The sequence below is a fragment of the Heterodontus francisci genome, unplaced genomic scaffold, assembly GCF_036365525.1.
Source record: "Heterodontus francisci isolate sHetFra1 unplaced genomic scaffold, sHetFra1.hap1 HAP1_SCAFFOLD_823, whole genome shotgun sequence".
Lineage (NCBI taxonomy): Eukaryota > Metazoa > Chordata > Chondrichthyes > Heterodontiformes > Heterodontidae > Heterodontus > Heterodontus francisci.
Window position 1 is genome coordinate 109869 of NW_027141437.1, and position 12304 is coordinate 122172.

At 52.9% G+C, this 12304-nt stretch overlaps 1 protein-coding gene across 4 annotated transcripts in view; it reads right to left on the reverse strand.

Moving 5' to 3' along the window:
- Window positions 1-3047: 3047 nt before the first annotated feature.
- srrm2 (serine/arginine repetitive matrix 2) overlaps window positions 3048-12304 on the reverse strand; it is a 35645-nt gene continuing 26388 nt past the window's right edge. For all 4 annotated transcript variants that reach the window (XM_068027238.1, XM_068027237.1, XM_068027239.1 and 1 more), the window contains 4 exons: window positions 11790-12062; window positions 10872-10985; window positions 9992-10090; window positions 3048-3656 (listed from right to left, as the gene is read on the reverse strand). In XM_068027238.1, coding sequence (XP_067883339.1) covers window positions 3647-3656; window positions 9992-10090; window positions 10872-10985; window positions 11790-12062 — 496 coding nt within the window. In that variant the 3' untranslated portion in view covers window positions 3048-3646. The remainder of the gene's footprint in view (window positions 3657-9991; window positions 10091-10871; window positions 10986-11789; window positions 12063-12304) is intronic.

Genomic DNA, 12304 nt, shown 5'->3' on the forward strand with positions numbered 1-12304 from the left:
TACTGAGGGTGTGCTGCACAGTCAGAGGGTCAGTACGGAGGGAGCACCGCACTGTTGGAGGGTCAGTAGTGAGGGAGCGCTGCACTGTGAGAGGGTCAGTACTGAGGGAGCTCCGCACTGTCGGAGGGTCAGTACTGAGTGAGTGCCGCACTGTCGCAGGGTCAGCACTGAGAGAGTGCCGCACTGTCGGAGGGTCAGTACTGACGGAGCTCCGCACTGTCGGAGGGTCAGTACCGAGGGAGTGCCGCACTGTCGGAGGGTCAGTACAGAGGGAGCGCCGCACTGTCGGAGGGTCAGTACTGAGGGAGCTCCGCACTGTCGGAGGGTCAGTACTGACGGAGCTCCGCACTGTCGGAGGGTCAGTACTGAGGGAGCTCCGCACTGTCGGAGGGTCAGTACAGAGGGAGTGCCACAGTGTCGGAGGGTCAGTACTGAGGGAGCGTCGCACTGTCGGAGGTGCCGTCTTTCAGGATGAAACCGAGGGGCCCCGTCTGCCCTCTCGGGTGGCTGTCAAAGGGCCACTCTTGGAATAAGAGCGGAGTCACAGTGTGGAGGGAGTTCACCGCTGGCGTCCTGGGGCCAATGTTTACTCCTCAACCAACCTCAAAGGGAACAGACGATGTTGGCCATCATCGCTGTGCTGCTTGCGGGATCTTGCTGCGCTCAAATTGGCTGCTGCATTTTTGACAACACTGTTTTTGGGTGAACTCCCTGCTCGGCACCCTCTCCAACGCCTTCCTGAATTGGGGCAGGGGGGGGGGTGTGCCCTAAACGGGGGCCCGAGCAATCGGATTACACGGTTTCCACCAAAGGGACATTGCATTTGGCAAATCTGGTGGAGCTATTTTTTTTTTTCTTTTTTGAGCGTGCAACTGGCGGGGGTAGATGAAGGGGAACCAGTGGATGCAGTATATTTAGATTTCCAGAAGGCATTCGATAAGGTGCCACATCAAAGGCTATTGCGGAAAATAAAAGCTCATGGTGTCGGGGGTAACGTATTGGCATGGATAGAAAATTGGCTGGCTAACAAGAGACAGAGAGTAGGCATAAATGGGTCATTTCCCGGTTGGCAAGATGTTAATGAGTGGTGCGCCACAGGTATCTGTGCGGAGGCCTCGACTTTTTACAGTTTATATCAATGACTTCGATGAAGGGACCGAAGGTACGGTTGCTAAATTTGCTGATGACACAAAGATAGGTAGGAAGGTAAATTGTGAAGAGGACATAAGGGGGCTACAAAGGGATATAGAAAGGTTAAGTGAGTGGGCAAAGATCTGGCATATGGATGATAATGTGGGAAAGTGTGAAATTGTCCACTTTGGCAGGAAGAATAAAGAAGAGGCATATTATCAAAATGGTGAGAGATTGCGGAGCTCTGAGATGCAGAGGGATCTGGGCATCCGAGTGCATGAATCGCAAAAGGTTAGTATGCAGGTACAGCACATAATTAGAAAAGCTAATAGAATGTGATTGTTTATCGCGCGGGGAATTGAATATAAAAGTAGGGAGGTTATGCTTCAGCTGTACAGGGCATTGGTGAGACCACATCTGGAGTACTGTGTAGAGTACCGCTCTCCTTATTTAAGGAAGGATGTAAATGTGTTGGAGGCAGTACAGAGAAGGTTTACGAGACTAATACCTGGAATGAGTGGGCTGTCTTACGAGGAAAGGTTGGACGGGCTCGGCTTGTATCCACTGGAGTTTAGAAGAGTAAGAGGCGACTTGATTGAAATATATAAGATCCTGAGGGGTCTTGACAGGGTGGATGTGGAAAGGATGTTTCCCCTTGTGGGAGAATCTCAAACTGGGGGGGGGTCACTGTTCAAAAATAAGGGGTCGCCTGTTTAAGACAGAGATGAGGGGAAATTTTTTCTCTCAGAAGGTCGTGAGTCGTTGGAATTCTCTTCCTCAAAAGGCGGTGGAAGCAGAGTCTGTGAATATTTTCAAGGCAGAGGTCGATAGATTCTCGATAAGCAAGGGGGGGGGGGTGGTGGTGGAAGGTTATGGGGGGGTAGGTGGGAATGTGGAGTAATCAGTTCACCCATGAACTTATTGAATGGCGGAGCAGGCTCGATGGGGGTCAGGTGACCAACTCCTGCTCTGTATGTTCGCGAGACTGGTTCCTGGGTTGAGGGGGATGACCCCAGGAGGAGAGATTGAGCCGAATGGACCGATATTCCCTGGAGTTTAGAAGGATGTTAGGCGACTGCACTGGGGGCTGAGGGAAAATGAGGGGGGGGGGGGGGGGGGCGGTGCGGGGGAGATGGGAAAATTGGCCTCGGTGTTGCTCCAGCGAAGGCCGGTCAGTTCCGGGCACCAGGCTCCTCACCTCGTACCTCAGCACCGTCACCGGTCAGAGGGAACGATGACTAGAGACGCCTCGAGTGAAGGCATCAAATTCCACGCTGGGGATTCAAGAATGGATACACAGAGTTAAACATCCACCTCCGCCCAATCAAGAGAGAGCGAGGAGTATACTGTCCCATCAAACCACCCTGAGGACAGGAGAGAGGACTGTGAGAGAGAGTGAGAGGACTGAAAGATACCAGTGTACAGATACCACCCTGAGAGAGAGGGGACTGAGAGACACCAGTCAGTGTACAGATATCACCCTGAGAGAGAGGGACTGAGAGACACCAGTCAGTGTCCAGATATCATCCTGAGAGAGAGGGGACTGAGAGACACCAGTCAGTGTACAGATATCACCCTGAGAGTGAGGGGACTGAGAGACACCAGTCAGTGTACAGATATCACCCTGAGAGAGAGGGACTGAGAGACACCAGTCAGTGTACAGATATCACCCTGAGAGAGAGGGGACTGAGAGACACCAGTCAGTGTACAGATATGCCCCAGGTGACTGGGATGGCTTCTTCACCACCCCCACCAGGGAATTATCGGAGTTTGGTGCGAGATTATCGAAAACGGGGAGGAAAAAAGGGGGGAAATCCGAGCAGGCTCACATGCGCCCCGAACTGCAGAAACAACGTGACGCAAGCGCTCGGCTCCCCGACTCGGCACGGACCAAAGACAACTCGTTTCACAGCAGATTTGTCAACTATTAATTTTTATTTATCTTTTTCTTCCTCTGTGTGTGTGTGTGTGTGTGTGTGCGTTGGTGGTGAAGGAACGGACCTGTTACAGAAGCAGGGGGAGGGGGAAACCCAAACATAAAGAGTGTTTCTAATAAGGTCTGCCCGTGGATTCTGCCTCGCCCTCACAATCCCATCTTGCCCTGCTCTCCTCCCTTCCTCGTGAAGTGGTTTTCCAGGAAGGCGGACAGGCTTCAGGTTCGTGGTCCCTGCGTTCCACCGCAGCACCCCCCCCTATTCAATCCCTAAACCACGCACCCCCCTCTCCCCCGCAAATCCCGCCCCGGTTAACAATTTTTTTTCTCTGAATTATAAGATATCCCGAGTGGAATCCGTCAGTTAAAAAAAACGAAAAAAAAAACACCAGAGGAACAAAACACGTTGAAAAAACAAAATTACGAGGCTTTCCTCTTCACAGTCTGGAGAGGGAGGGGGTGGGGGGGGGGGGGGTGGGGGGGGAGAAATAAAAAAAACAATGCAAGATGTCCGCCTCGGGGAAGGACGCTGGCGGCTGTTACCAGGGAAACCAGGCCAGGCCGGTGATGGGTCTTCCTGCCTTAAGGAGATCTGGAAGAGAGAGAGAGAGAGAGATCAACGGAGGAGGTGTCAGCAGAGACAAGTGCCGAGAGACACCGAGGCCAGACGGTCCGCTAATTCCGGTACCTCCGTTGGCCTCGGGACCTTGAGCTAAAGGCAAGGGTGGTCGGCCCTGGATGGGGCAGCCCTGATGACACAATACCCAGCCAGTACCCGTTCTCACGGCAGACAGCAGGAGAGACCACCGCGCGAGTCGCAGCCAGCAGTGGAGCAGCCCAGCAGAACCCAGCCTTGTTAAACTGGGATTGTGTATAGTGGGAGTGAACGGGAAGGGGTTTGGGTCCATTGGGATTGTGTATAGTGGGAGTGAACAGGAAGGGATTTGGGTCCATTGGGATTGTGTACGGTGGGAGTGAACGGGAAGGGGTTTGGGGTCCATTGGGATTGTGTACAGTGGGAGTGAACAGGAAGGGGTTTGGGGTCCATTGGGATTGTGTACAGTGGGAGTGAACGGGAAGGGGTTTGGGGTCCATTGGGATTGTGTACAGTGGGAGTGAACGGGAAGGGGTTTGGGGTCCATTGGGATTGTGTACAGTGGGAGTGAACAGGAAGGGGTTTGGGGTCCATTGGGATTGTGTACAGTGGGAGTGAACGGGAAGGGGTTTGGGGTCCATTGGGATTGTGTACAGTGGGAGTGAACGGGAAGGGGTTTGGGGTCCATTGGGATTGTGTACAGTGGGAGCGAATGGGAAGGGATGTGGGTCCATTGGGCTTGTGTACAGTGGGAGTGAATGGGAAGGGGTTTGGGGTCCATTGGGATTGTGTACAGTGGGAGTGAACGGGAAGGGGTTTGGGGTCCATTGAGATTGTGTACAGTGGGAGTGAACGGGAAGGGGTTTGGGGTCCATTGGGATTGTGTACAGTGGGAGTGAACGGGAAGGGGTTCGGGGTCCATTGGGATTGTGTACAGTGGGAGTGAACGGGAAGGGGTTTGGGGTCCATTGGGATTGTGTACAGTGGGAGTGAACGGGAAGGGGTTTGGGGTCCATTGGGATTGTGTACAGTGGGAGTGAACGGGAAGGGGTTGGGGTCCATTGGGATTGTCAGAGTCATACAGCATAGAAACAGGCCCTTCGGCCCACCGTGTCCATGCCGACCATAATGCCTATCTATACTAATCCCACCTGCCTGCATTAACTCCATATCCCTCTATGCCTTGCTCATTCAAGTACCTGTCCAGATGCCTCTTAAATGTCGCTACTGTTCCTGCCTCCACCACCTCCTCAGGCAGCTCATTCCAGATACCCACTATTCTTTGTGTGAAAAATTTACCCCTTTGATCCCCTTTAAACCTCCTCCCTCTCACCTTAAATCTATGCCCTCTGGTTTTAGTCACCCCTACCACGGGAAACAGACTCTGGCTATCTACCCTATCTATGCCTCTCATAATTTTATATACCTCTATCATGTCCCCTCTCAGCCTCCTTCGCTCCAGGGAAAACAGACCCAGCCTATCCAATCTCTCTTTATAACTCAAGCCCTCCAAACCAGGCAACATCCTTGTGAATCTTTTCTGCACCCTCTCTAGCTTAATCACATTTTTCCTGTAGTGCGGTGAAATTGTACACTGTACTCCAAATGCGGCCTAACCAACGTTATGTACAACTGTAACATGACGTCCCAACTCTTGTACTCAATGTCTCAGCCGATGAAGGCAAGCATGCCATACGCCTTCTTCACCACCCTGTCTACCTGTGTTGCCACTTTCAGGGAACTATGTACTTTCACCCCAAGGTCTCTCTGCTCAACAACACTCCCCAGGACCCTGCCATTCACTGTATACGTCCTGCCCTGGTTTAACGTCCCAAAATGCTTCACTTCGCACTTGTCTGCATTAACTTCCATTTGCCAATCCCTTGCCCCCTTGTATCCTGTTGTAACCTGAAACAGCCTTCTTCACTGTCCACGATACCACCAATTTTGGTGTCATCTTCAAACTTACTAATCATGCCCCTTACTTTCACATCCAAATGATTAATATATATGACCAACAACAGAGGGCCCAGCACTGATCCCTGTGGCACACCACTGGTCACCGGCCTCCAATCTGAAAAACAACCCTCCATTACCACCCTCTGCCTCCTATCACCAAGCCAATTTTGTATCCAATTGGCTAGCTCACCCTGGATCCCATGTGTTTGAACCTTCTGGACCAGCCTACCATGCGGGACCTTGTCAAAGGCCTTGCTAAAGTCCATGTAGACAACGTCCATCGCCCTGCCCTCGTCAATCCTCTTGGTCACCTCCTCGAAAAACTCAATCAAATTCGTGAGACATGAATCCCACGCACAAAACCATGCTGACTATCACTAATCAGACCTCGCCTTTCCAAATGCATATAAATCCTGTCTCTCAGAATCCCTTCCAATAACTTTCCCACCACTGATGTAAGGCTCACCGGCCTGTAGTTCCCTGGCTTATCCCTGCTGCCCTTCTTAAATAAAGGCACAACATTAGCTATCCTCCAGTCTTCCAGTACCTCACCCGTGACTAATGATGATACAAAAATCTCTGCCAAGGCCCCAGCAATCTCCTCCCTTGCTTCCCATAGCATCCTAGGATACACCTGGTCAGGCCCTGGGGATTTATCCACCTTAATGCGCTTCAAAACCTCCAACACCTCCTCCTTTGTAATGTTGATATGCTCCAGGATATCGATGTTCCCTCCCTTGAACTCACTAGCTTCCATGACCTCCACGGTAAATACAGACGAGAAATATTCATTTAAGACCTCGCCCATTTCCCACACATAGATTGCCACACTGATCCTTAAGGGGGGATCTACTCTCTCCCTAGCTACCCTTTTACTCTTAATATACTTATAGAATCTTTTAGGATTCCCCTTTATCTTATCTGCCAGGGAAATCTCATGGCCCCTTTTCGCCCTCCTAATTTCCTTCTTAAGTGTACTCCTACATCCCCTGTACTCTTCGAGGGACTTGCTTGATCCCAGCTGTCTATATCTGACATATGCCTCCTTCTTTGTCCTGACCAGACCCTCAATATCCCTCGTCAACCAAGGTTCCCTGAACTTGCCAGCCTTGCCCTTCCATCTAACAGGAACATGCCGGCCCTGAACTCTTCCTATCTCCCACTTGCCAGACGTCCCTTTACCTGTAAACAGCCTCTCCCATTCAACTTTCGAGACTTCCTGTCTGATGCCATCGAAATTAGCCTTCCCCCAATTTAGGACTTCAACCTGAGGACCAGTCCTATCCTTTTCCATAACTATCTTGAAGCTAAGAGAGTTATGGTCACTGGTCCCAAAGTGCTCCCCCACTGACACATCAACCACCTGCCCATCCTCATTTCCTAAGAGGAGGTCGAGTGTCGCCCCTTCTCTGAGTAGGGCCATCCACATACTGCTTCAGAAAACTATCCTGGACACACTTAACAAATTCTTCCCCATCTGATCCCTTAGCACTAAGGCAGTCCCAGTCAATATCAGGGAAGTTAAATTCACCTACTATTACAACCCTATAATTCCTACACCTATCTGTGATTTCCCTACATATATGCTCCTCCACTTCCCTCTGCCTATTGGGGGGCCTGTAGTATAATCCCATGAAAGTGATCACCCCTTTCTTATTTCTAAGTTCTACCCATATGGCCTCGCTGGACATTCCCCCCGGGATATCCTCTCTAAGTACTGCCGTGATGTCCTCCCTAATCAATAGTGCAACTCCCCCTCCTCTCTTACCTCCACCTCTGTCACGCCGGAAGGATTGTGTACAGTGGGAGTGAATGGGAAGGGGTTTGATCCATTGGGATTGTGTACAATGGGAGTGATCGGGAAGGGGTTTGGGTCCATTGGGATTGTGCACAGTGGGAGTGATCGGGAAGGGGTTTGGGTCCATTGGGATTGTGTACAGTGGGAGTGAACGGGAAGGGGTTTGGGTCCATTGGGATTGTGTACAGTGGGAGTGAAGGGGAAGGGGTTTGGGCCCATTGGGATTGTGTACAGTGGGAGTGAACGGGAAGGGGTTTGGGTCCATTGGGATTGTGTACGGTGGGAGTGAACGGGAAGGGGTTTGGGTCCATTGGGATTGTGTACGGTGGGAGTGAACGGGAAGGGGTTTGGGTCCATTGGGATTGTGTACAGTGGGAGTGAACGGGAAGGGGTTTGGGTCCATTGGGATTGTGTACAGTGGGAGTGAAGGGGAAGGGGTTTGGGTCCATTGGGATTGTGTACGGTGGGAGTGAACGGGAAGGGGTTTGGGTCCATTGGGATTGTGTACAATGGGAGTGATCGGGAAGGGGTTTGGGTCCATTGGGATTGTGCACAGTGGGAGTGATCGGGAAGGGGTTTGGGTCCATTGGGATTGTGTACAGTGGGAGTGAACGGGAAGGGGTTTGGGTCCATTGGGATTGTGTACAGTGGGAGTGAAGGGGAAGGGGTTTGGGCCCATTGGGATTGTGTACAGTGGGAGTGAACGGGAAGGGGTTTGGGTCCATTGGGATTGTGTACGGTGGGAGTGAACGGGAAGGGGTTTGGGTCCATTGGGATTGTGTACGGTGGGAGTGAACGGGAAGGGGTTTGGGTCCATTGGGATTGTGTACAGTGGGAGTGAACGGGAAGGGGTTTGGGTCCATTGGGATTGTGTACAGTGGGAGTGAAGGGGAAGGGGTTTGGGTCCATTGGGATTGTGTACGGTGGGAGTGAACGGGAAGGGGTTTGGGTCCATTGGGATTGTGTACAGTGGGAGTGAACGGGAAGGGGTTTGGGTCCATTGGGATTGTGTACAGTGGGAGTGAACGGGAAGGGGTTTGGGTCCATTGGGATTGTGTACAGTGGGAGTGAAGGGGAAGGGGTTTGGGTCCATTGGGATTGTGTACGGTGGGAGTGAACGGGAAGGGGTTTGGGTCCATTGGGATTGTGTACAGTGGGAGTGAACGGGAAGGGGTTTGGGTCCATTGGGATTGTGTACGGTGGGAGTGAACGGGAAGGGGTTTGGGTCCATTGGGATTGTGTACAATGGGAGTGATCGGGAAGGGGTTTGGGTCCATTGGGATTGTGCACAGTGGGAGTGACCGGGAAGGGGTTTGGGTCCATTGGGATTGTGTACGGTGGGAGTGAACGGGAAGGGGTTTGGGTCCATTGGGATTGTGTACAGTGGGAGTGAACGGGAAGGGGTTTGGGTCCATTGGGATTGTGTACGGTGGGAGTGAACGGGAAGGGGTTTGGGTCCATTGGGATTGTGTACAGTGGGAGTGAATGGGAAGAGGTTTGGGTCCATTGGGATTGTGTACAGTGGGAGTGAACGGGAAGGGGTTTGGGTCCATTGGGATTGTGTACGGTGGGAGTGAACGGGAAGGGGTTTGGGTCCATTGGGATTGTGTACAGTGGGAGTGAATGGGAAGGGGTTTGGGTCCATTGGGATTGTGTACAGTGGGAGTGAACGGGAAGGGGTTTGGGTCCATTGGGATTGTGTACAGTGGGAGTGAATGGGAAGGGGTTTGGGTCCATTGGGATTGTGTACAGTGGGAGTGAACGGGAAGGGGTTTGGGTCCATTGGGATTGTGTACAGTGGGAGTGAAGGGGAAGGGGTTTGGGTCCATTGGGATTGTGTACAGTGGGAGTGAACGGGAAGGGGTTTGGGTCCATTGGGATTGTGTACAGTGGGAGTGAACGGGAAGGGGTTTGGGCCCATTGGGATTGTGTAGAGTGGAAGTGAATGGGAAGAGGTTTGGGTCCATTGGGATTGTGTACAGTGGGAGTGAACGGGAAGGGGTTTGGGTCCATTGGGATTGTGTACAGTGGGAGTGAACGGGAAGGGGTTTGGGCCCATTGGGATTGTGTACAGTGGGAGTGAACGGGAAGGGGTTTGGGTCCATTGGGATTGTGTACAGTGGGAGTGAACGGGAAGGGGTTTGGGTCCATTGGGATTGTGTACAGTGGGAGTGAATGGGAAGGGGTTTGGGCCCATTGGGATTGTGTATAGTGGGAGTGAACGGGAAGGGGTTTGGGTCCATTGGGATTGTGTACAGTGGGAGTGAACGGGAAGGGGTTTGGGTCCATTGGGATTGTGTACAGTGGGAGTGAACGGGAAGGGGTTTGGGTCCATTGGGATTGTGTACAGTGGGAGTGAATGGGAAGGGGTTTGGGCCCATTGGGATTGTGTACAATGGGAGTGAATGGGAAGGGTTTGGGTTCGTTGGGATTGTGTACAGTGGGAGCGAATTGGAAGGAGTTTGGGTCCATTGGGATTGTGTACAGTGGGAGTGAATGGGAAAGTTTGGGTCAGCTCCTGCCTGGGCTTTGTTGAACGATTCAGTCTTGCCCAGAGCTCGATACTGTCCCTTACCTCCGAAACCTCCTCCGCTCCCGAGGACTGGGTGAGTTGTGTCGTCTCTTCCTCACCGGCGATTCGCTGTCTGAGTGTCTCCTTCGACGATCCCGGTCTCTATACAAACAACAGAAGAGAAGGAGGTGATTTAATCAGCATTGCAGACATATTACAAACATAGGCAGCTATTCAACACACGTAGTCTGCGTAGGACTTTCACCAAATGAGGCCGGAAATCTAATCTCACACTCCCCACACCCTTACAGATCCCACACAGTCCAATCCCACTCTCACATTTCTCAAACTCCCACCCATTCTGATCACACACTCCCCACACCTTTGAGATTGGGTCCATTGGAATTGCGTACAGTGGGAGTGAACGGGAAGGAGTTTGGTTCCATTGGGATTGTGTAAACTGTGAGTGAACGGGAAGGGGTTTGGGTCCATTGGGATTGCGTACAGTGGGAGTGAACAGGAAGGGGTTTGGTTCCATTGGGATTGTGTAAACTGTGACTGAACAGGAAGGGGTTTGGGTCCAGTGGGATTGTGTACAATGGGAGTGAATGGGAAGGGTTTGGGTCCGTTGGGATTCTGTCCACTGAAAGTGAAAGGGAAGGGGTTTGGGTCCATTGGGATTGTGTCCACTGAAAGTGAAAGGGAAGGGGTTTGAGTCCATTGGGATTCTGTCCACTGAAAGTGAACGGGAAGGGGTTTGGGTCCATTGGGATTCTGTCCAGTGGAAGTGAAAGGGAAGGGGTTTGGGTCCATTGGGATTGTGTACAATGCGAGTGAACGGGAAGGGGTTTGGGTCCATTGGGATTGTGTACAGTGGGAGTGAAAGGGAAGGGGTTTGAATCCATTGGGATCGTGTACAATGGGATGCATTGCCAGCATTTACCGTCTGCTGTAGGAGTCCCTGGATTGACGGGGTCTCCTCCGTTCCACCGGCGAATAACTCAGCGACCGGGAATCCCGCAAGGAGTCAATCGGCTTCCGCGGACTCCGTGACCTACTGTGGGGTTCAGAGGGGATAGTGTAAGATTGGTCTGTACATTGTCACACTGATCAAACCGCTCACATGTCCCTCTAATCCCTCTCTCACACTCCTGAATCTGGGGAGGTCCCTCTCACTCCGGTATCTGGGGAGGTCCCTCTAACCCCTCTCTCTCTCTCTCCTGTATCTGGGGAGGTCCCTCTAACCCCTCTCTCTCTCTCTCCTGTATCTGGGGAGGTCCCTCTCACCCCCACTCTCTCTCACTCCGGTATCTGGGGAGGTCCCTCTCACCCCCACTCTCTCTCACTCCGGTATCTGGGGAGGTCCCTCTAACCCCTCTCTCTCTCTCTCCTGTATCTGGGGAGGTCCCTCTAACCCCTCTCTCTCTCTCTCTCCTGTATCTGGGGAGGTCCCTCTAACCCCTCTCTCTCTCTCTCCTGAATCTGGGGAGGTCCCTCTCACCCCCACTCTCTCTCACTCCGGTATCTGGGGAGGTCCCTCTAACCCCTCTCTCTCCTGTATCTGGGGAGGTCCCTCTCACCCCCCCTCTCTCACACTCCTGTATCTGGGGAAGTCCTTCTAACCCCTCTTTCTCTCATTCTTGTAACTGAGGAGGTCCCTCTAACCCCTCTCTCACACTCCTGAATCTGGGGTGGACCTTCTAACCCCCCCACCCCCTCACACTCCTGAAACTGGGGAGGTCCCTCTAACCCATCTCTCACACTCCTGTACCTGGAGAGCTCCCTCTTAACTACTGCACAGGTACCTCCAGAAGACCCCAGTCAGTTCTGGACAGACCCTGCACCCTGCAACCCCACTCACCGTCTGTGAGGTGGAGAGGAGTGCCGCTTGGGGTCAGGCCTGGGACGCTGGGCAGAGCGGGATCGGGACGAGGAGCTGCTGGAACTGTCGGATGAGCTGCTGGACGAGCGCCGGCGGTCACGGCCGCCCCTCTGCCGGGGGCTGCTGGGGGTCCGGCGGGGACGGCCGTGGCTCTGGAAGGCCGGGCCACCCCTCCTCGCGGGGGACCGGGATCGACCCCCCTTCCCTCTGTCAGACGACGAGCTCTGTGCGCGGCCCTTCAGTGTCGGGCTGCTGCAAGTGAATAAACAGAAGGGATAAAAAAAAATCAGTACTCGAGTCTAACCTCGGCCGCACGAGTATTAACCCCATCTGGAAACCCCTCGCCAGAACGTGGGGTCTCGGTTGCCCCCACCGCCAGCTGAGATTAGCTCACTCAGGACTAGGCCGGAGATGAAGCCCGTGGGCCCTGGATTCTCCATGCCCAGTATTCCGCGTGCGGTTCCCCCCACCCCCCCTCCCCCGGCAGATATGGG